The sequence below is a fragment of the Ptychodera flava genome, chromosome 11 (genome assembly GCF_041260155.1).
Source record: "Ptychodera flava strain L36383 chromosome 11, AS_Pfla_20210202, whole genome shotgun sequence".
Lineage (NCBI taxonomy): Eukaryota > Metazoa > Hemichordata > Enteropneusta > Ptychoderidae > Ptychodera > Ptychodera flava.
In genome coordinates this window covers 27,555,045-27,573,622 of record NC_091938.1, presented here as the reverse complement: position 1 = coordinate 27,573,622, position 18,578 = coordinate 27,555,045, and the positions used below count along the sequence as shown (strand labels likewise).

The 18,578-nt window shown below is 40.0% G+C and overlaps 2 protein-coding genes across 2 annotated transcripts; one reads left to right on the top strand and one right to left on the bottom strand.

The window, feature by feature from the left end:
* Positions 1-732: 732 nt before the first annotated feature.
* Positions 733-6,998, bottom strand: LOC139144452 (uncharacterized). Its single transcript, XM_070715152.1, has 2 exons — positions 1,943-6,998; positions 733-1,430 (listed from the first exon to the last, which is right to left on the bottom strand). The coding sequence occupies exons 1-2, from the start codon at positions 6,996-6,998 to the stop codon at positions 733-735; spliced, it is 5,754 nt and encodes a 1,917-aa protein (XP_070571253.1).
* Positions 6,999-9,798: 2,800 nt separating this feature from the next.
* Positions 9,799-17,263, top strand: LOC139144451 (cubilin-like). The gene is made up of 6 exons (XM_070715151.1): positions 9,799-10,218; positions 13,095-13,451; positions 14,651-14,986; positions 15,358-15,693; positions 16,423-16,605; positions 17,187-17,263. The coding sequence occupies exons 1-6, from the start codon at positions 9,879-9,881 to the stop codon at positions 17,261-17,263; spliced, it is 1,629 nt and encodes a 542-aa protein (XP_070571252.1). The 5' UTR covers positions 9,799-9,878.
* The last annotated feature ends 1,315 nt before the right edge of the window (positions 17,264-18,578 follow it).

Below are 18,578 nucleotides of genomic sequence, written 5' to 3'. Positions count from 1 at the left end.
GCAAATAAATTTGTGCTTAAATGAAATTACATGGCAGTTAAATTGAAACTAAGAAATTACAAAGAATTCACTTCAAGTAACTTTAAGACTTGTGTTGGAAACTAAATTGGGTCTACGATACTGTAGTCTGCCGACGGCCATTCTGTATACGTACATATAAATGCCACGTCATCGCACAAGGAATAATGTCAGTCGACCTGCACACTTGAAGGAAAGAAAAGTTATACAGGAAAAGCGCTCTTACTTACCTCAGATTGTGACACTTTCGGGGGACGATAGCCAGTTGTACGTGTGCAAACGGCAAAGGACTGAAATCTTGACACCGAACACAGTGTTACGAGAGTCTACACACTCAAATTTACCGAGGTGGTCTGAACTGCCTAAATTCAAACTCGGCTGTATAAAGGGAGGGGGTAATTTACATGTTCAGCGTAACACCTGCACAAAAGCCAAACGCCTGATATGCGGGAGAGAATGTACACCTGCACAACACTTGAACACAAAGGGAACTTGCACGCACATACCGGCCCCAAAAAGCGCACAATCCAAGGAGCATTTTTCAAACAACTTTTTCGTGCAAGACCTGAAATAGAACAGAGGAGAACTGTTAAAATATTTCAATGACAATACAATGACAATAAATGATATTGAAACCTATATACTTTGAACTGCTGCATTAACTATAATTTCGACTTTAAATCTTATTTTCATCATTTATTAACATCATTTGCATTACTGAGCTTCTTCTAACAAACACAATTTCCGCACATCTCGCCGAAGTACACCATTTGCAGTTTTGACTATCACTTGGCGAGTGTTGCCATACCGATCTGGAAATGTGTGCTGTATTACACCTTTCAACCAGTAGCCTCTTGGTTGGTTTTCATCCATGATAATCACCAAATCCCCTGGTACAAGGTTTCGTCTCGGTCGTAACCATTTCTGCCTTTGCTGAAGGGAAGGGAGATATTCTGTGGTCCATCGCTGCCAAAAATTATCTGCCATACATTGTGCTTGCCTTCTCCGATCATGGAGAGTTAGGGCTGCCGGAAGATCACTTGAGGTACATGGGTTACGTCGTAGCAGTAACAGACTGTTTGGTGTTAGAACTTCCATGTCATTGGGATCATCAGACTGCTGTACCAATGGTCTGTCATTCAGTATTCTTTCAACTTCAGATAACAAGGTAAGTAGAGTCTCATCATCGACTAACTGGTTGCTCATGAGTGATCGCAGAATTCTTTTTACAGACCGGATCATTCGCTCCCATACTCCTCCAGTGTGACTGGCTGCTGGTGGGTTGAAATACCACTGGATATTTCGCGAATGCAGAGAATTTGTTATTTTGTCCTGGTTCCACTTTTGAAGAGCTTTCTTTACCTCTTCTTCTGCTCCACGAAAATTGGTTCCATTGTCACTATATATTGATACTGGTGGTCCACGACAACTTATGAAACTCCAAATAGCTTGAATAAAAGAATCTGTTGACAGGCTGTGAGATACTTCTATGTGGACTGCACGAATAGCCATACATGTGAAAAGGCATCCATACCTCTTTGCTGTTCCTCTTCTCCATTTTACCATTAGAGGACCAAAATAATCTATACCGACTGAAGAGAATGGAGGTTCACCTTGTGTTACTCTTGGTGCTGGAAGTGGAGCCATTATTTGTTTTACAATTTTCTGCAGAGGATACATTTTCTAAGCACTCTTCTTACTGTAGAGAGACCTCTGGTGATCCAAAATTCCTTCCTGATGAGAGAGAGTACGTGACTGGATCCTACATGGCCTTCCTTCTCATGAAAATGTCGAATGATTATCTCTGTGACATGATGACTATGAGGTAAAATCATCGGATGTTTAGATTGTTGACTGATTGAGGCATTATGTAATCTTCCTCCAACACACAGAACACCATTTAAGATGACTGGATTTAACTTACTAAGAGGGCTGATATATCCTTTGCTATCCCGTCTTCCACTTGGTGGTTTCATCGTCGTGATTTCCTGTGGAAATGCTTTCTTCTGAACCAGTTTAACAATTTCCTTTGTAGCTAGAGTAAGTTCTTGGACCGTTAGTCGGCCAGCTTCGATGGTACCACCATTGCATCTTCCATATTTGGTGGATAGATACCTTTTGTATCGTAGTAACCAAGCGACTGATTTTTGAAGTTTATACCATGATGAACATCTGTACATTAGGGATTCAAGGCTATCTGAATCATCAGGAGAGGTGTTCTTCTGCATTGCATAAACTTTGGCTTTCTTCAGTTCTTTGTCATCTTCAGAAATTTCTGGTAAATCAGTAGGTTGGGTTGGCCAGCTTGACCGTGGTTGCCACAAAAACTGTGGACCTTCATACCATAACTGCAATAATCTACCATTGATATGGTCAAGTTGTATACCACGTGATGCACAATCTGCAGGATTCAGCTCAGATGGTACATGATGCCATTGGCTAGGTGTCGATGCATCGTGAATCAATTGAAGACGATTAGCAATGAATGTTTGGAACCTCCTCGTTGAGTTGCGAATGTACTGCAGTACTATGGTAGAGTCTGTCCAGAACTGCTCCTGATGTATTGGTAGTTGTAATTCCTCACGAAGTTGTTTGCTGATCTTCGCAGACACTGTTGCAGCTGTCAGCTCTAGTCTTGGAATTGTCACAGTCTTCATGGGAGCAACTCTAGACTTTCCCACTATGAGACAACAATGTATGCTACCATTGACATCTACGAGGCGAAGATATGATGCAACACCGTATCCTTCCATGGATGCATCTGAGAAATGATGAAGTTCAACACTTTCTAGTCTTCCGAAGTGTGGGGGTTTGTAGCATCTTGGAATAGCAATATCTCTGAGTAGAAGTATTCCGTTGTACCATCTCTGCCAACCAGCGAGATACTCTTCTGGTACCTTTTCATCCCAGTTGTAACCAATTTTACACAGCTGTTGGAGAATTTGTTTTGCTGGTAGGATAAATGGTGCAACTAAGCCAAGAGGATCATAGACAGAAGCTACAACAGAGAGCAATCCTCTTCGAGTTTCATCCTTTACTTCTTTACCCACCTTGAACTTGAACACATCTTCCTCTACATCCCACTGCAACCCCAAAGCTCTGTCCACAGGTAGATCACTCAGGTCGAGGTTCATGACAGATGGCGCTCTTTCTGCAGCCGGTATTGACGATAAGACTTCTCTGCTGTTTGAGATCCACTTTGTTAACTGAAATCCTCCTTCTGATAACAGAGAGGTTATTTCTTCGACGAACTTCTTTGCTACTGAAGAATTGAGAACAGATTTCAAGAAATCATCAACATAAAAGTTTCTATACACAGAGTTAATAATGTCTGAATCAAAGTTGCCTCTGTTGTCATCTGCTGTCCTTCTGAGAGCATACGATGCACAGCTTGGTGATGAAGTTGCGCCAAATAGATGAACTAACATTTGATGGTCGATAGGATCTTTGGTTAAATCACCATTGGGCCACCACAGAAATCTCAAGACATCACAGTCTGATGGATCAACTCGTACTTGGTGAAACATTTGTTTTATGTCAGCTACCAGTGCTACTGGATCCTGTCGAAACCGGAGTAGGACTCCAATGAGAGAATTTGTCATATCTGGGCCTTGAAGGAGCTGATCATTCAGAGATGTACCACCATATTTGGCTGCACAATCAAACACAACTCTACATTTGTCTGGTTTGTGAGGGTTGATTACCGGATGGTGAGGTAAGTACCATACAGGTTGGTCTTTTACCACAACATTTTCTTCTTTAGGGACTCTCCTTGCATGGCCTTGTGAAATATAATCCTCCATAGTTGATGAATATCTGTCAAGTAGTGTGTCATCTTTAAGAAGGCGTCTCTTTAGCAAGTGTAATCTCTTCTCAGCCAACTGTTTGTTGTTCGGTAATGTTGGTGTATCAAACTGCCATGGGAGTTTCAGTTGATAATGCCCATTATGCAAACAAATAGAGCGATCCATGATTGCCTTGGCTCTTTTATCTTCTAATGACATACATACCCTGGTGTCATGTAGAGATTCACTGAAGTCTGTATTGTACATCTGCTGCAATATAGAAGAGATAGTTTCTGCACACTGGAAAGAATTTTCACAGTTGAGGGCTTGGTCCATCTTTACGTAGTTGACATTAGCATCAAGTGTCTTTGATCCAGCCATTGGTCCAATGAGAGTCCAACCAAGGAGTGTTTTCACTGCATATGGCTGTTTTCTTCCTCCTCGTCTTTCTTCCAAAATCCAATGTGCTTCAGGAACGTCATTGCCAATTAGGATGGTCACCTCTTTATTCTTCAATTCGGGCAGTTGAACATCTTTGAGATGGGACCATCTCTGTGTGTCTCTCACAGATGGAATACTGTTTTCTGATATTGGAAGCTTGTCTGTTGTCCAAACTTTATCCAGATACACACCCATGGAGTCGTGTAACGATTTCACATCAAGCTGGACTTCTAGACCATGTTTACTCTTTTCATCATTTAATGTTGATAAAGTGTAGTTGACTGACCTCCCATTAAGCTCAAGACGGTCCACTAGGCTATCAAGACATATTGTAGTGTCAGATCCACTGTCGAGGAAGGCATAGGTTTCGATTTCTGGCCCACCATTTGGTTTACCGACTCTGACAGGAACGACTTGAAGACTGATGCGAGGTCTGCTAGTCTGAACAGTACCACAATATGATGTACCACTGGCACCATTGCTCGAGCCTGGAGTATCTTCATTTTCTTGCCTTTCCGTTTGTCTTCCACATGTTGGCAAAGATGAAGGACTGCTTGATAAAGGATATGCATTATTACTTGCATTACTTGCTTGGCGTGTGTCAGATGAAGAAATGGGATGTAATAGAGCATGATGGCGTCTTCCACAATTGGTAACAGGGCAGAACAAACCACTCTTACAATTTCTAGCGATGTGTGGAGGACTTGCTTCAAGGCAACAATCACATAACTTGTGTTTTCTGATAAAACCTTTCTTATCTTCGTACGATTTTCCTGCAAATCTCCAGCATCTGTCGATTCTGTGTCGACCTTTACAAAACAAACACCCAGTTTCTGTGTTTTGCCTGTCAGCACGATCAGATTTCGCTGCTGGGTTCGCAAATGTCCTGCTGGTCTTATCAACATTACTACCCTGTGTGGTTAAAGTTGTTACCTTTGTTGATGGTTGCACAAACTTGCCCTTTGTCTTTGGTCTTGCATCTTTATCAGAGTCTGGTTTGGATCCAATCAATTTACCAAACCTCGTGTTAGCTATGGCTGCTCTACTTTCCACAAATTGCGTCAAATGGGAGAATTCAGGTTCGGTTCCAGAATATATCAACTTACCAGCTTCCTTTGCCCAATCAGCTTGCAGATATGTTGGTAAGCGCTTGGCGATTTTTTCTAGAGTATCCATGGAATTAATGTCAGCTCTGTAATTCATATGAAATGAACTAAGATTACAGCTCTTCATGTTCCGGGCTAATTGAAGCAATTTGTCGGTTTCAAACCCTTTAAGTTGTGGTCCTTTAACAACTTTGTCTATTGTAGCTCTAACAATAAGATGTTTTTGCCCAAGGTTGTGATGCAGTATTCTCTTTGCCTCTTTATACCCTTGATCCGGTGGCAAAATGACGCAGTTCTTTATTGCCTCCTTCGCTGGTCCAGTACAGTGCTGTATCAGATATGCTAATCTGGTATTGTCATCTGTGACCTGTTGTTCGACATTCACTTCAAAATTTTTAGTGAAGACTGGATAAGACACAGGATCTCCATCAAATGACAGGAATTCACGTTTTGGCATACTTAAATTAAGTGTAAGTGCCTGCATAGTTTCACGTTGGTGTACAAGCATACGTTCAATAGCATCTTGCTGATGATCAAAAGGTTCCATTTCATCTGGCCTATATCCTCTATAATTTTCTGTTGGGTCACATGGATGCCATTCTTGTGCATTTGGATTCAAACCTTCAGCTTTTTCACATTCAGGTCGTGAGTTAGTAATATCATGGTCAGGTTTCTGACTTTGAGAATGAACAGGAAAGGACTGGAAATACCTGTTTACTTGTTCCATACCACTTGGCATCTCTGCAGTCTGAGAAACGGCTGACTTATCATCTGGCAGTTCTTCAAATAATTCACCGTCCATTTCTGCTAATTTCACTCTATGCTCAGCTTCCATGACTTTCATTTCTTGCTTCAACCTATCAAGTTCGAACTGTGCAATTAAAATCTTCTTTGCGGACTTCGACGCACAACTTGACTTTGAACTTGACACAGAAAAGTTTTCACTCTTGACAGAAGATTCTCGACTACCTTGAGCTCTGTTAACATCTTCTCTAGGAGCACTTTCTTTCTTACGGCTAGAAGTAGAATTTCTCGAATGTTCTTTACATTGAGAACGATGTGAACGAACTGAAGCTTCAGACAGTGTTTCACAAATGGTTGGTGCAGCAACAGTACTCACCTGGGCATTCTTCGTTGGCAAATGGCCAGTAGACTGGTCGTGACAAACAATTGTTCGTTTCTGCTTGATTTCTGGAGGTATTGTACTGCTAGTTACCATCCAATTTCCAAGGCGCTGATCCAAACATTGTTTTCTTTTAATTTCTGCTTCATACTCAAGTTCAACGTTGTCTCTTTCTTCTTGAGAAACATACTTTTTGTATTCATGACATGTCCTTTGATAGGAGTCTAACAGTCTATCTATATCCACGCACTTGCGCTTAACTTCTTCGTAATGGTTGGACTTCATTAACAGAGTTTCAATTTCCATGTACACTCTAGTCATATGTCCACGGTAAGCAATTGCCGATCTCTTTAACTTATTGAGATGATCAATTGACTTACCTTCAGTCTTCGGGTAGCTGGTCTGGTTCTCTTCTTCCACATCCGATGAAGAAGTTGAACTACCACTACAAATGTTACCACCGTGGTCCGAAACGTCTGAAGTTGCCCTTGTAGGTTGCTGGTCAACACCACCTTTGCATGCCATGGCTCAGAACTTGACTTGTTTGTCTGCGAAATCTGAGAACTATGTAGAATCTGAAAATTCTACGTCGCTATGGGCCCCCGATGAACACACTCAGGAAACTCGTATCACGTTTGACTCCTTTTAATTCCTTTGAAACTGCATATACACACATGCAGACTCAATAAAGAGTGTATACAGAATACAGAATACGAAGTTCAAAACACGGCATACGGCGCACGGCATACGGCATTTGTCATACGGAGTACGAAATACGGTTCTGAATAGTAAAGAAAAGAAAATTACATGGCAAATAAATTTGTGCTTAAATGAAATTACATGGCAGTTAAATTGAAACTAAGAAATTACAAAGAATTCACTTCAAGTAACTTTAAGACTTGTGTTGGAAACTAAATTGGGCTACGATACTTCAGTCTGCCGACGGCCATTCTGTATACGTACATATAAATGCCACGTCATCGCACAAGGAATAATGTCAGTCGACCTGCACACTTGAAGGAAAGAAAAGTTATACAGGAAAAGCGCTCTTACTTACCTCAGATTGTGACACTTTCGGGGGACGATAGCCAGTTGTACGTGTGCAAACGGCAAAGGACTGAAATCTTGACACCGAACACAGTGTTACGAGAGTCTACACACTCAAATTTACCGAGGTGGTCTGAACTGCCTAAATTCAAACTCGGCTGTATAAAGGGAGGGGGTAATTTACATGTTCAGCGTAACACCTGCACAAAAGCCAAACGCCTGATATGCGGGAGAGAATGTACACCTGCACAACACTTGAACACAAAGGGAACTTGCACGCACACATGCATTCAACAAGTCTGATTGTACTGTATGTGCCAACAAGCATTATTTCCTAATTCCTGAACTTTACTTGCCCTATGCCTTTGCAATATTTGCATGGTAAAATGTTGGCTTTTGAATAACTCATGTTGCTATAAATTACCACGACACGAGGTCAACCAGAGGTTATAAACGACTGGTAGTCTATTGTAGGACTGGGAAGTCCTCCTTTGTGGATATTCTCCCTAGACACAGCGGTGCTTATTCTAAAAAGGTGACGTCAGACAAAGCCAAAGACAGTGATCTTTTCCTTTGGCTTACACACACTTTAGTGTGCGCTCTACAATGCTGTCTTCAAAGACATCATTAGCACTGTAAATGTAGAATTAGGCTATCATTTCCTCTCCAATTCATTTTAGCCATCATACTAGTTATCTCTAAGGCTGACTAACAGATCTAGCTATCAACCTTACCCGGGCCAGAATGGTTCTAAATAAATATGGTTTGAGGTCTCTATCTTTGCTGTTTGTGAACAAGGAACTCTGAATTGACACTATAAGCTGCAAGGCTTCACTAGCAGAACGTGCCCGTTCTCTCAGGTGTCGAGCTTATTTAGCTAGAATGTGGTGACACAGTAAACACACATATGCTACATCACATATCAGCAATACGCGGAAAAAATCAACTATACGTTACCAAACCATTTCACCTCGTCCAATCACGCAATACATGATTTAAAAATATATAACGGGCTTGAAAAAACATGGCATGGTAAGACCTACAGATTAATGCGTGAAACGTTTTGGATAAATAAGCTCGACACCTACGGGCGGAAAAACAACGGTATAAACCAAAAACAGTAGAATAATAGTCGCGCCAGCGGCTTACTGACTACGCATGCGCTTATTCATAATATACTATGCGAGTAACCGGAAGTGTACCCTTCTTTCATGGGCGCCGCCATGTTTTATTTTTAAATACTCGTAAATAAACAAATACGAAAGAAATTACTATTATATAACATGCCATTTATAAAATATACCTCTTTTATTAGCCAGTAAATGTTATTATGCACCTTATCGCTGATACAAAATATCGTTAATATAGATAAAGGGAGAAAACTGTCGTGCACATGAACGGGGGGGGGGGGATACGCAAAGAATGCTGGGATTGAATTTTAGAAGAGCGCCCCCTGTGTCAATAATTAGATTCAAAAATTGCCTGTTTTTAGACGGAACGCTGTTACGCTGTAGTTTTCAGCTTGCAAGTGGAAGGTGGGCAGTGCGGTCACATTGCAACGATAATGATTGCACAATACGTCCCTTGTTTAACGCGATAGGCTGTTATCATTGTAAAAATTGCCAATTTTTGTCCAAAATTTTTACACGTTACAGAAAATCTATACCTGCACTGCTGCAGGGTTTGACGTCGTGTACATACGTGAACTGCTTTCATCAGAGGGAAACTGGGCATAGTTGTCATATAAACGTTTATGAAATAACAATTACTTACATTTTATCATGAATCAATACAAATAACATTGCCAATCTTAACCCCTGGCGCGACACCAAGGGCTGAGCCCTATATAATAATACCGCTTGGATCACATGAAAGGAAAATAATTCTATGAAATGGACAGCGCCTACTAAGGCAGCCTGTCTAAGACTGGGCGAAATGCCTTAGACTGGAAAATTTTCTGATGTATATGCGTGTGTCTGAGTCTGTCTGTCTGTCTGTCTCTCTGTCTGTTCGTCCGTGTCCTTGTGCAGAGGTTGCGATTTGATTAACGTCGATCGCTGCCGCTGATTGTAGGTCACACTTGTTCGCGTGATACCTATTTGTCAGAGAAGAAGAGCTAGACGTTAAATCTACTCTAACGAGCAACTTAAAATATATTTAGACCTGTCTATTTAAAGTAGCTACGCAATAAACTTCTCGACAAAGGGGAAAGTATTCACGTGACACTTCCGCTTTGGCAATGTCTGTCAAAACGGGACAGAGTGTTTACCCACACAAAGCGTTATTTTCTACATGACTCAACCATTTCATTTTCTTGCGCCAATTTACGTAACAGATCTCAATACATAACTCGCGGAAATGAAGGCATCAACGATTTTTATTTGCTTGGAACTTGTTTTTCTCATGTTCGCTGTCGAAGACGCTTTCCTCCGACGACGGCGTCGACGTTATTGTCCCCCCATTGCATGTGAAGTCAGCGAATGGAGTACTTGGAGCAACTGCTCTCTGCCGTGTGGTACGAACGGTCAGAAAACTCGCACACGTACTGTTACAAAGCCAGCAGCCTGCGGTGGAGCGTGCCCCTCCGTTCTGTCGGAAACTCAGATCTGCAATGCCGAGGAAAGCCACTGTCACGATCAGGGTACGCCAAGGGACGACTACTGTGCTTGTAAAGGCGGGTACACAGGCAATTGTTGCGGTATGTAATTGTATCCAGACACTGTCAGCATAAAATCAAGAAACAAAATAGGCAATATTGGCCAGAATGTAAACTACACTGCAAAAGCTGACGCTTGTTATTATGTCTGTCTATGTCGTAAATATCGAAATTTTATGAAAATACTGTTAAAAGGCTGTTCCACTGGACTTTGGCCAAAGTAACAATTTATCACAATTTCAGATTATGTCGTCTTTTGATATAATATGATACACTTTTTGATCAATGCATTACCCTGCATGCACACTATGTGAGACATGAGTTGAGCATGTTTATGGAGATAATTGTTTAGTTCCTTGTCTATATACATGTTTATTATACACCTACTGCCGTAACCTATGGGAGTTTGACGGTCCAATAACTTTCCGTATTTTGTATAGTACGCGGAGTCCCAAATACGGGAGACGCGCGACGCGTAATTTTCAGGGGTTTGTAGCAATTTTATTTCAACCATCGCGCGCGTTCCACTCATATCGCGCGTGCTGCACCCCTCAAAATTTACCATAGAATTAGTTTATTACGACGATTAATGGAGGGAGATGTATAATAATAGGGTTATACACAAAATACGGCCCTGTATGGACGAGGGCTCAGTGAGTGACGTATTCAATACGTCACTCACTGAGCCCTCGTCCATACAGGGCCGTATTTTGTGAATAACCCTATAATATTAAAGCACCAATGATACCACACAGAGCTCTACCTCTCAAAGGAGGATGTTGTTTGTTCTGTTCTACAGCTTCCCTACAGATCTCTTTCATTGGGAGTCCTATCATCTGAAATCTGTCTTTTGCAACGGCAAGGAAAAATCACTTCCTCATCTTTTTCATCTGTCAGCTTTTCACTTCCCGTATTTTCCCTTTTGTGTATCAGTAATGTAGACTCAAATTCAATACAGTAGTGTGGGGATGATCTTCGGAACAATACTCTTTCAATTCTTTGCTGTTCTGCTTTTACGGGTTGACTTTGAAACCATTTGAGTGAACAAAATGTTCACCATCCAGTGTCTGTGGAAAGCAAAGCGGAAATTTCCGCCATTAGAGTTAACACGAGGCACAATGCCTATTATGAATGTCAAAAAGCAGTAAATTTTATATAAAGGTGATAAGTTGCTTCTCTGATCCAAATTTTCACAAGGGGAAACCTGATTTCTATACTTGACCATGAAGATGACAATGTTGAGGACAGTTCCAGCAAAATTTTCAATCTTGCATCTTTCAAGATAGCACAATCTTGAGGTCCATAGAATACGCCGCGGGGACAGATGTTCGGACTTCAAAATGTTTAAAATACTTGTCTGGCTCGTATGGGCTCATTTTGAAGTTCTTGAACTCTGAGTAAACGGAGTTACAAAGTAAGTGATTTAATCTGATAGCAAACGTCCATACAGCGCTGTGGTGGAGGTCAAGGGGTCATCTCTCAAACTGGTCGTCTCTGCCCCAGACAGTCCTCCAAGCAAGACTGCCATTTTTGCCGCTCCACCTCATCAAAGCTTAACAACACCACCAGTGGTGTGGGGCCTTTGCAAGGGGTTACGGCGTTTGCAGATGATATATAAACTTACATTTCATTGTCTCAGTTCCATGAAAATCGAACCCTGCACAGATTTCGTGACGTTAACATGAGAGCACTAATAAAAATGGACTCACTTAGTTTCGTGGCGAGTACTACGCTAATAGCGAACAATTCGAATATGTTTGTACAGCATGCGCTGCTCACATAACGTTTATAGAAAAAGCTGTCAGCAGAAAATTTTGCTCCCACATTTTATAATTTAGATTGTGAACCATTGTCAAGCGCCACCAGTCAAACAACAGCTTTTCAAGACATTGAATGAGATCAACTTACAATGATGAAATTTTAGACGCCCTGTCAGAAATACCCCGAGCTTATATACATACGCGTCTTTGAATACGGAACGATGTCTATATTTCATTTGTTCACACTTTTTGCTGTGCTGAGGTTGAACAATCGTATTTGTCGTTAATTTACGTAATTATATTATTATAACATCGGCTTAGTATATTATCCTTATTAGTATCATTGAACTTGCAATGCGTATGTAGCCTGTGCGATGCATCACCAAGTATTTGTTTTGCCACTAAAATGCACCCACACGAAATAATATTAAAAGACATATCTAACGGAAAAACCAAGCACTGAAATTTTAAAGGTGGCCCTTTTCTATAAGTTCAATTTAAATCGCCACCCAAGTACCTGATATGGATCCTTAATTGTCTCTCGTCAACAACTCTCACTAGCATTGCAACAGTACATTGACATTACACAATGTGTAAAAATCACGCAGGAGTTGTCCTTTGCTGACCTGGTTACAAATCTATTGATTTAATCTAAGGTTTGATATATTCCTTACGGCCATGTTGGTTTTTTTTCTAATGCCGCAGCAGAGAAGAATTTGACTTTTGCGATATCGTTAAATCCCATACGAGAAATCATTCATAGTTTGTGCCCTGAAGGCAAATTATCCACCAACCGAACTTAACAAATATATTAATCACCAAGTAACATTAATATAAAAAAGTGGTAAAGCTACTGTTTTCGTTTTAAGGACAGATGAAGTTGAGCTGCCGAAATTGCTGTCTTGCTAGTAGGACTGTCAGGGGCAAAGGGGTGACCCCTTTACCTCCACCACAGGTGGCGCTGTATGAAAGTTTGCAGGAGATATAATTCCTTACTTCTGTAACTATAACTTCTTGTAAAAATATTCCTTTGTACAGTGGAGTCCATAAATTGGACGGGGGGGGGGGGGTATAAATGAATTCGAAATCGGTACATATGATAGTTTTTGTAGTTTCTGTTTTATCATCGCATTTGCTAATGACTATATTACTTTCCAGAGATGAAATGCGGAGGCAATTTTGACGGGAAAGAAGGGACTTTCCATTATGAAGGTTTTCCCGGAACTAAAGTGGGAGACTGCACATGGACAGCGCATACTCCACAACAGTCGACGGTAACAGCTAAAATCGACAGTTGTTCGTTGTTGGTCAGCGGGGAAACTTCAGGTTACATAGAGATCAGAGATGGTGACGTCACAGATTTCAACGAGGCTCATATATTGAGAAATGTTACACAGTCGGACTGCGAGGAGGGACTTGTACACGTCGAGTATACAACGTCGAACAAGATGTGGATACGTTTGCATGCGCCTGAAATTTTACAAGAGAAAGTTTACTTTCACTTTAAATTTCAAGGTATGTAATATTGATATATTATTCATTAATGAAATATTCACGAAATATTAACGTTATCTTAATGACTGACTATCAAGACCAGAGATCGAACATTGCCGAAATACCACCTTTGTTTCCTTAACAGAAAGGGCCCTGTAATTGATCTACCGACAACCACAACGATCCGTTTCTTTCTCTTTATTTTTCGCTTAAGGGTGAGCGAGCCTAGGAGAAGAGTGTTGCAAATTTGAGTATACACAACATTGACGCAAAAATTGCTTTTTCAATGTTTTGGTGGAGAAACATCCGAATCTATAATATGACAGCAAGTCGAGACGTATTGCGTTAGTCAACAATTTATAAGTTGCTAAATATGTTGATATATATATAAATATATATATATATATATATATATATATATATATATATATATATATTATATATATATATATATATATACTTGTTTAGTTCAAGATCAGCTGGAGTAGAGTGCTCAGTGCGAGAGTAGAGCTAAATACACAACTGAGTTGATCAGGATAATCTAAAATATTACATTTCCACCACAAATTTGTAGTGGAAATGTAATACAGGATGCTTTTGGCGCAAGGTTGAGTGACCTATATTGCATTTGTGGCTGATACTTCCATATAGACTCAGCACCGACGAAAAAAAGGCAGATACAATTTTTGACATCATGAACTTGGTAACTGGACATTTAATCTGATACAATGTGTACACGACAAAAACATGATCTTTTATTTAAAGTTTGTATACAGAGTTTTATAAACAGCCGTAAAATACATTTTATGCATTCGAAATCATTATCTCTCAAAGTTTAACAGATGTAATACATTGATATTTGGTTGACTAAACAGAGAAACCTGAACATTCTGGACAGATATGAAGAAGTACTTTTCAATTTGTATTTCCATAATAAAGCACACTGCGCATACTCAGAACAACAACCCCACACTAGGAACACCACACAATACTTTAAAACATAAAAAACCTACATGTACACAGAGTAAACAAGCCTTCAGAATGAATGCTTATGAGGAACCGTTGGTTTTAAGAAGAATCATTTTAAATCTTGGAATGTTTTGAAGACAAATGTTCTAATGAACGTCTTGCTGGAACGCAAAAAGTATTATATGCACATTGTAAATCAAAAACAATCATGATCATTTTCGGTCATGGTTCATGGTGGAATTTCTTTTCAGCATGCGGAGGTAAAATCGAATTGTTGCATGGCAGCATCACCTCTCCCTTCTACCCGGAGTCTTACGTTAAGGATGGAGCGTGTAACTGGACAGTGCAAACTCCTCATGCGACTGTAATCTCGGCCAACTTCGCGAATTTCACTCTACGGTCCTCTGATGACTTTGTACTGATTGGAAATACCGAGGGAGCGGGTGACATTGGTCGATATAGTAACAATGACACTTACAGATACATCGCTGACACAACAAAGAATAGATTGTGGCTTTCTTTGCAAGCTTTCGAATTTGAAGAAAGAGATTTAGCGGAACGTCTTGGATTTCGATTCGAATTTCAAGGTTAGTTTCTCGATTTTGCCTTTTAGGAAAAATAAATGGATTACATCACGTATTTGAGTAGTCAAAGAGAATAAATTCTGAAAAGAGGAACGATTGGTATATGTATCTTACATAACTGCCAATTGTAATTTGTATCCGTACCATCAACAAATAATGTTTTGCCATGAAGTATATCTATATATGTCCTGAATGTGCAATCCAACCGTATGTCGGCTGTAACAGTTGCTAAAACATTAGTATATACATTTTTGAACCAAAATAACACCTGCCTTTTGCGCATTCATTTTAGCTAGTATGTTATTATTATTAAAGAAACGACATGAGAGTATCGAAGTTTTCTCATAATTCACGATTTTTATCTTATTCTACAGCAAAGTTTGTAGCGACTGCTGACATTATTAGTGGATACAATGGTTCCACGTTTTCGCCTCTGTATCCCTTGTCCTATCCAACAAACGTCACTTTTACGACGACAATATCAACTCCGACTCGGACAGGTACCATCGTAAGGTTAGAGTTCACGGAGCTTAATATACGCAGGGGAGACAATGTATCCGTGTACGATGACGCTGGTAATCTCATAGCAGCATATGACCATGACAATGACGTTGCTGTGGTTATGATAAACTCAAGCATGTCTTCTGTTATTCTACGTTCCGGTTTCAGCGACAACCCAACCATTGGTACATACCGATTTACGTTTCAAGGTAAGTTTAAAGTTGATCTACTGTGCACGAAAGCTGAGGGGCAAATTTCGGATGTCTTCGCAGATCACAGTTTCAGAGTTATTGGGTCAAGTGAGATAAAATATGCATGATGAACCTCTTGAGGGAAAGTATAGAAATTATTCATTGGCAGACACTTCCCGTGGTACCCTAGTCTGAAGGAGATAGTGGGCGGTTTGATATTTGCGGGGCATTGTCTCAACGAGAGGAACATGCATCATTTTACCTACAATGAAGTTATCACTATCCTTTAAACGATTCAGATACCCTGCGGTCAAACAAAAATTGACTTGTATCGTACGAATCGCAATCGACACTGCACAGACACTGAAAAACTGTCCCGTTTCTGCCACTCGCAGCACTGTGTTCACGAATAGGGCGCGATATGCAGGTGCCATGATAATTTTTATCAAGGTTCGCGTAACATATTTGACGTCCAAGATCTCGTAGTAGGCGGAAATAGTAGATTCAATAGGGCATCTTTGTTTACCATCTACAGGTGCAACACTTTGAAACAAGAAGATTTTAAGTGTTTTTCGTTTACTTAAACTGACTTTTATTCTCAAAATTTACAAACAACAAAACAAGAAATTAAATCAAACTATTTACACATTTATATTCCGCCATTCAAAAATGTACCAAATAATTATTTGAAAGGTCGCAGGAGCAATTCTGAGGCTCACTATTTATTCTTTACCTTTATTTAAACAGCCCTGACAGTATGCTTCCGTCCAACGGAAATGAACGGTAACGTCATTCCAGAGCAACCTTTCTACGAACCCGGTGACGTCATGGTGATAACCTGCAAAGAGGGGCATGAACTGTCCACAAACAATCCAGAGCTGACATGTCAGAATGACGGAAACTGGAATGCTGAAGTCCCAGGTTGCCTTGGTAAGATAAAACCAGTATTAGAATGTAGACTATAACATGACTCTGTTCATGAAACACGGCCACCGATATTGAAACATACTTTTCAGACTCTAAAATTGACGACTTCTTGTCTGGGTCTTATACAAGAAAGTACCTGAGGCTGTCTTTGTAAAATTAAGTGGCCAATAATATTGACGAATAAACACACGACCAGAAACACTATTGCAACAGACGTTTTGGCTTGATGAATCGGTCGAGGTTTTTGTGTCTTAAGAAAATACAGCAGTGAGGGAGGGCTTCTTCACCTGGACCACCAAATCTTAAGATAAAGATAGGTCTCGTTTCTCATCCTCTCTATCGCCGATCTAGAAAAGCGATGCCAATGATTTTTTTTAGTATTTTGATGACAATAATGTGGATATCACCGCTTGTTTTATCTTTATCCTTGTCATAGCAATGCTTGAAAGTATGGAAACCAAAACTTATCAATGAACAGGGCACTTGCACAAATCCCCTCAAGTCAATAGTGTTTTTAATGAAGCAAATGTAATCATTTTGTCGTCAATTGTCACTACAGATATTACCTTTAATTTCTTCTGCAGATGTCATTAACGGTGACAATATCATAGGTAAGTCGGGGATAAAAATTAAAAAAAAAGAATTTAGTTCAGAACAGTGATCGAATATATTAAGCTGGCCGTTGACATAGTAGTGATAACAATGCTTAGGAAGTCTCAGGTGAGGTAAAAACATCAGTTAAGGTAAAGTGAACAAAATTACACAAAGCTTGTCGGATATTACTGCCTGAAAATGTGATCAATATGTCGTGGTACGATGATGTATAACTTCACTTTTTACGTTTTCATTTCAGTGCAAATGTGCGTGTAGTTATTTCATCGTTGAGGAGGCATTTCGTGCATAGATAACCTTCCCTTCTGTATTAAATACTTTTGAAATGTGTTGCAATGAATTTGAATGTATAAAAAATTGAATGCCCCGATGTATTTCAGAATGGCGGCAATTGAAAAGCGGTTAACAATGTCCTATCCTTGTTAACTAGTATCTCTGCTTAACAGACCTAGATATCTATAGTCATGAAAGCAGGTGATATTTTAATTGAAAGCAAAGAGCATTATGATGATTGTCTAAATGATTATTCATTGGTTTCTCTCTGAAGTGATCGTTGTTACTATTGTGTCAATATTGCTGATAACTACTGGGATTGTCCTCTTCTTGATGTGTTCAAGGTAAATATCAGCCAAGATAAGATTTGATACCGTTTTAAAGATGAAACGAATTTTGACACCATCGCCACCACAAAATCACCATCACCACGTCAACCACCACCACCACCACCACCATCATCATCATCATCATTATCGTCACAAAACTTTCACGATGCGACTGTCACTAATGGAAAAAAACCTCGCCAATTTAGGATTGAAATACCAAACATATTTTGCTACCAGACCTACTATAGGGACGATACTACGAATAATCGAATTAGAATTAGAAGTTTGGAGTAAAATCTGTTTAATTCAGTGTGTTTTTTTTCAATTTTCTGCAAGTATTAGATTTCCTTATTCAGGAAATAGCTAGCAACGCTGATTAGTATGACCTCGTTCACTGTCACTACCTCATTCACTGACCTCACGTTTTAACGTTTTCTCAAGGTTATCGAAGTTTAGTTGTCCTAGACTGGGGAAAAGCGACCAAGACCAAGTTCACCATGAACCGAGTGTCCCGAATAGGAACGCAGATGGTCTTGGAAACGAGAAGGATCTGAATGGCATGGACGGAAGATCGGTTGGATATTCGAATGAAGGCATATTACAAGCTGATGAAGTAGATCATCTCAGTAAGAAAACAGCAAAACCAAAACGAGCCAACAAAAGCGGAATGGCAAATGTCAGAGCGTTTAACGTGAACACTAAGACACTGTATACCTGTGAATCCAGAGACTATATGCAGTTAACATTCCCGCATGAGAACTC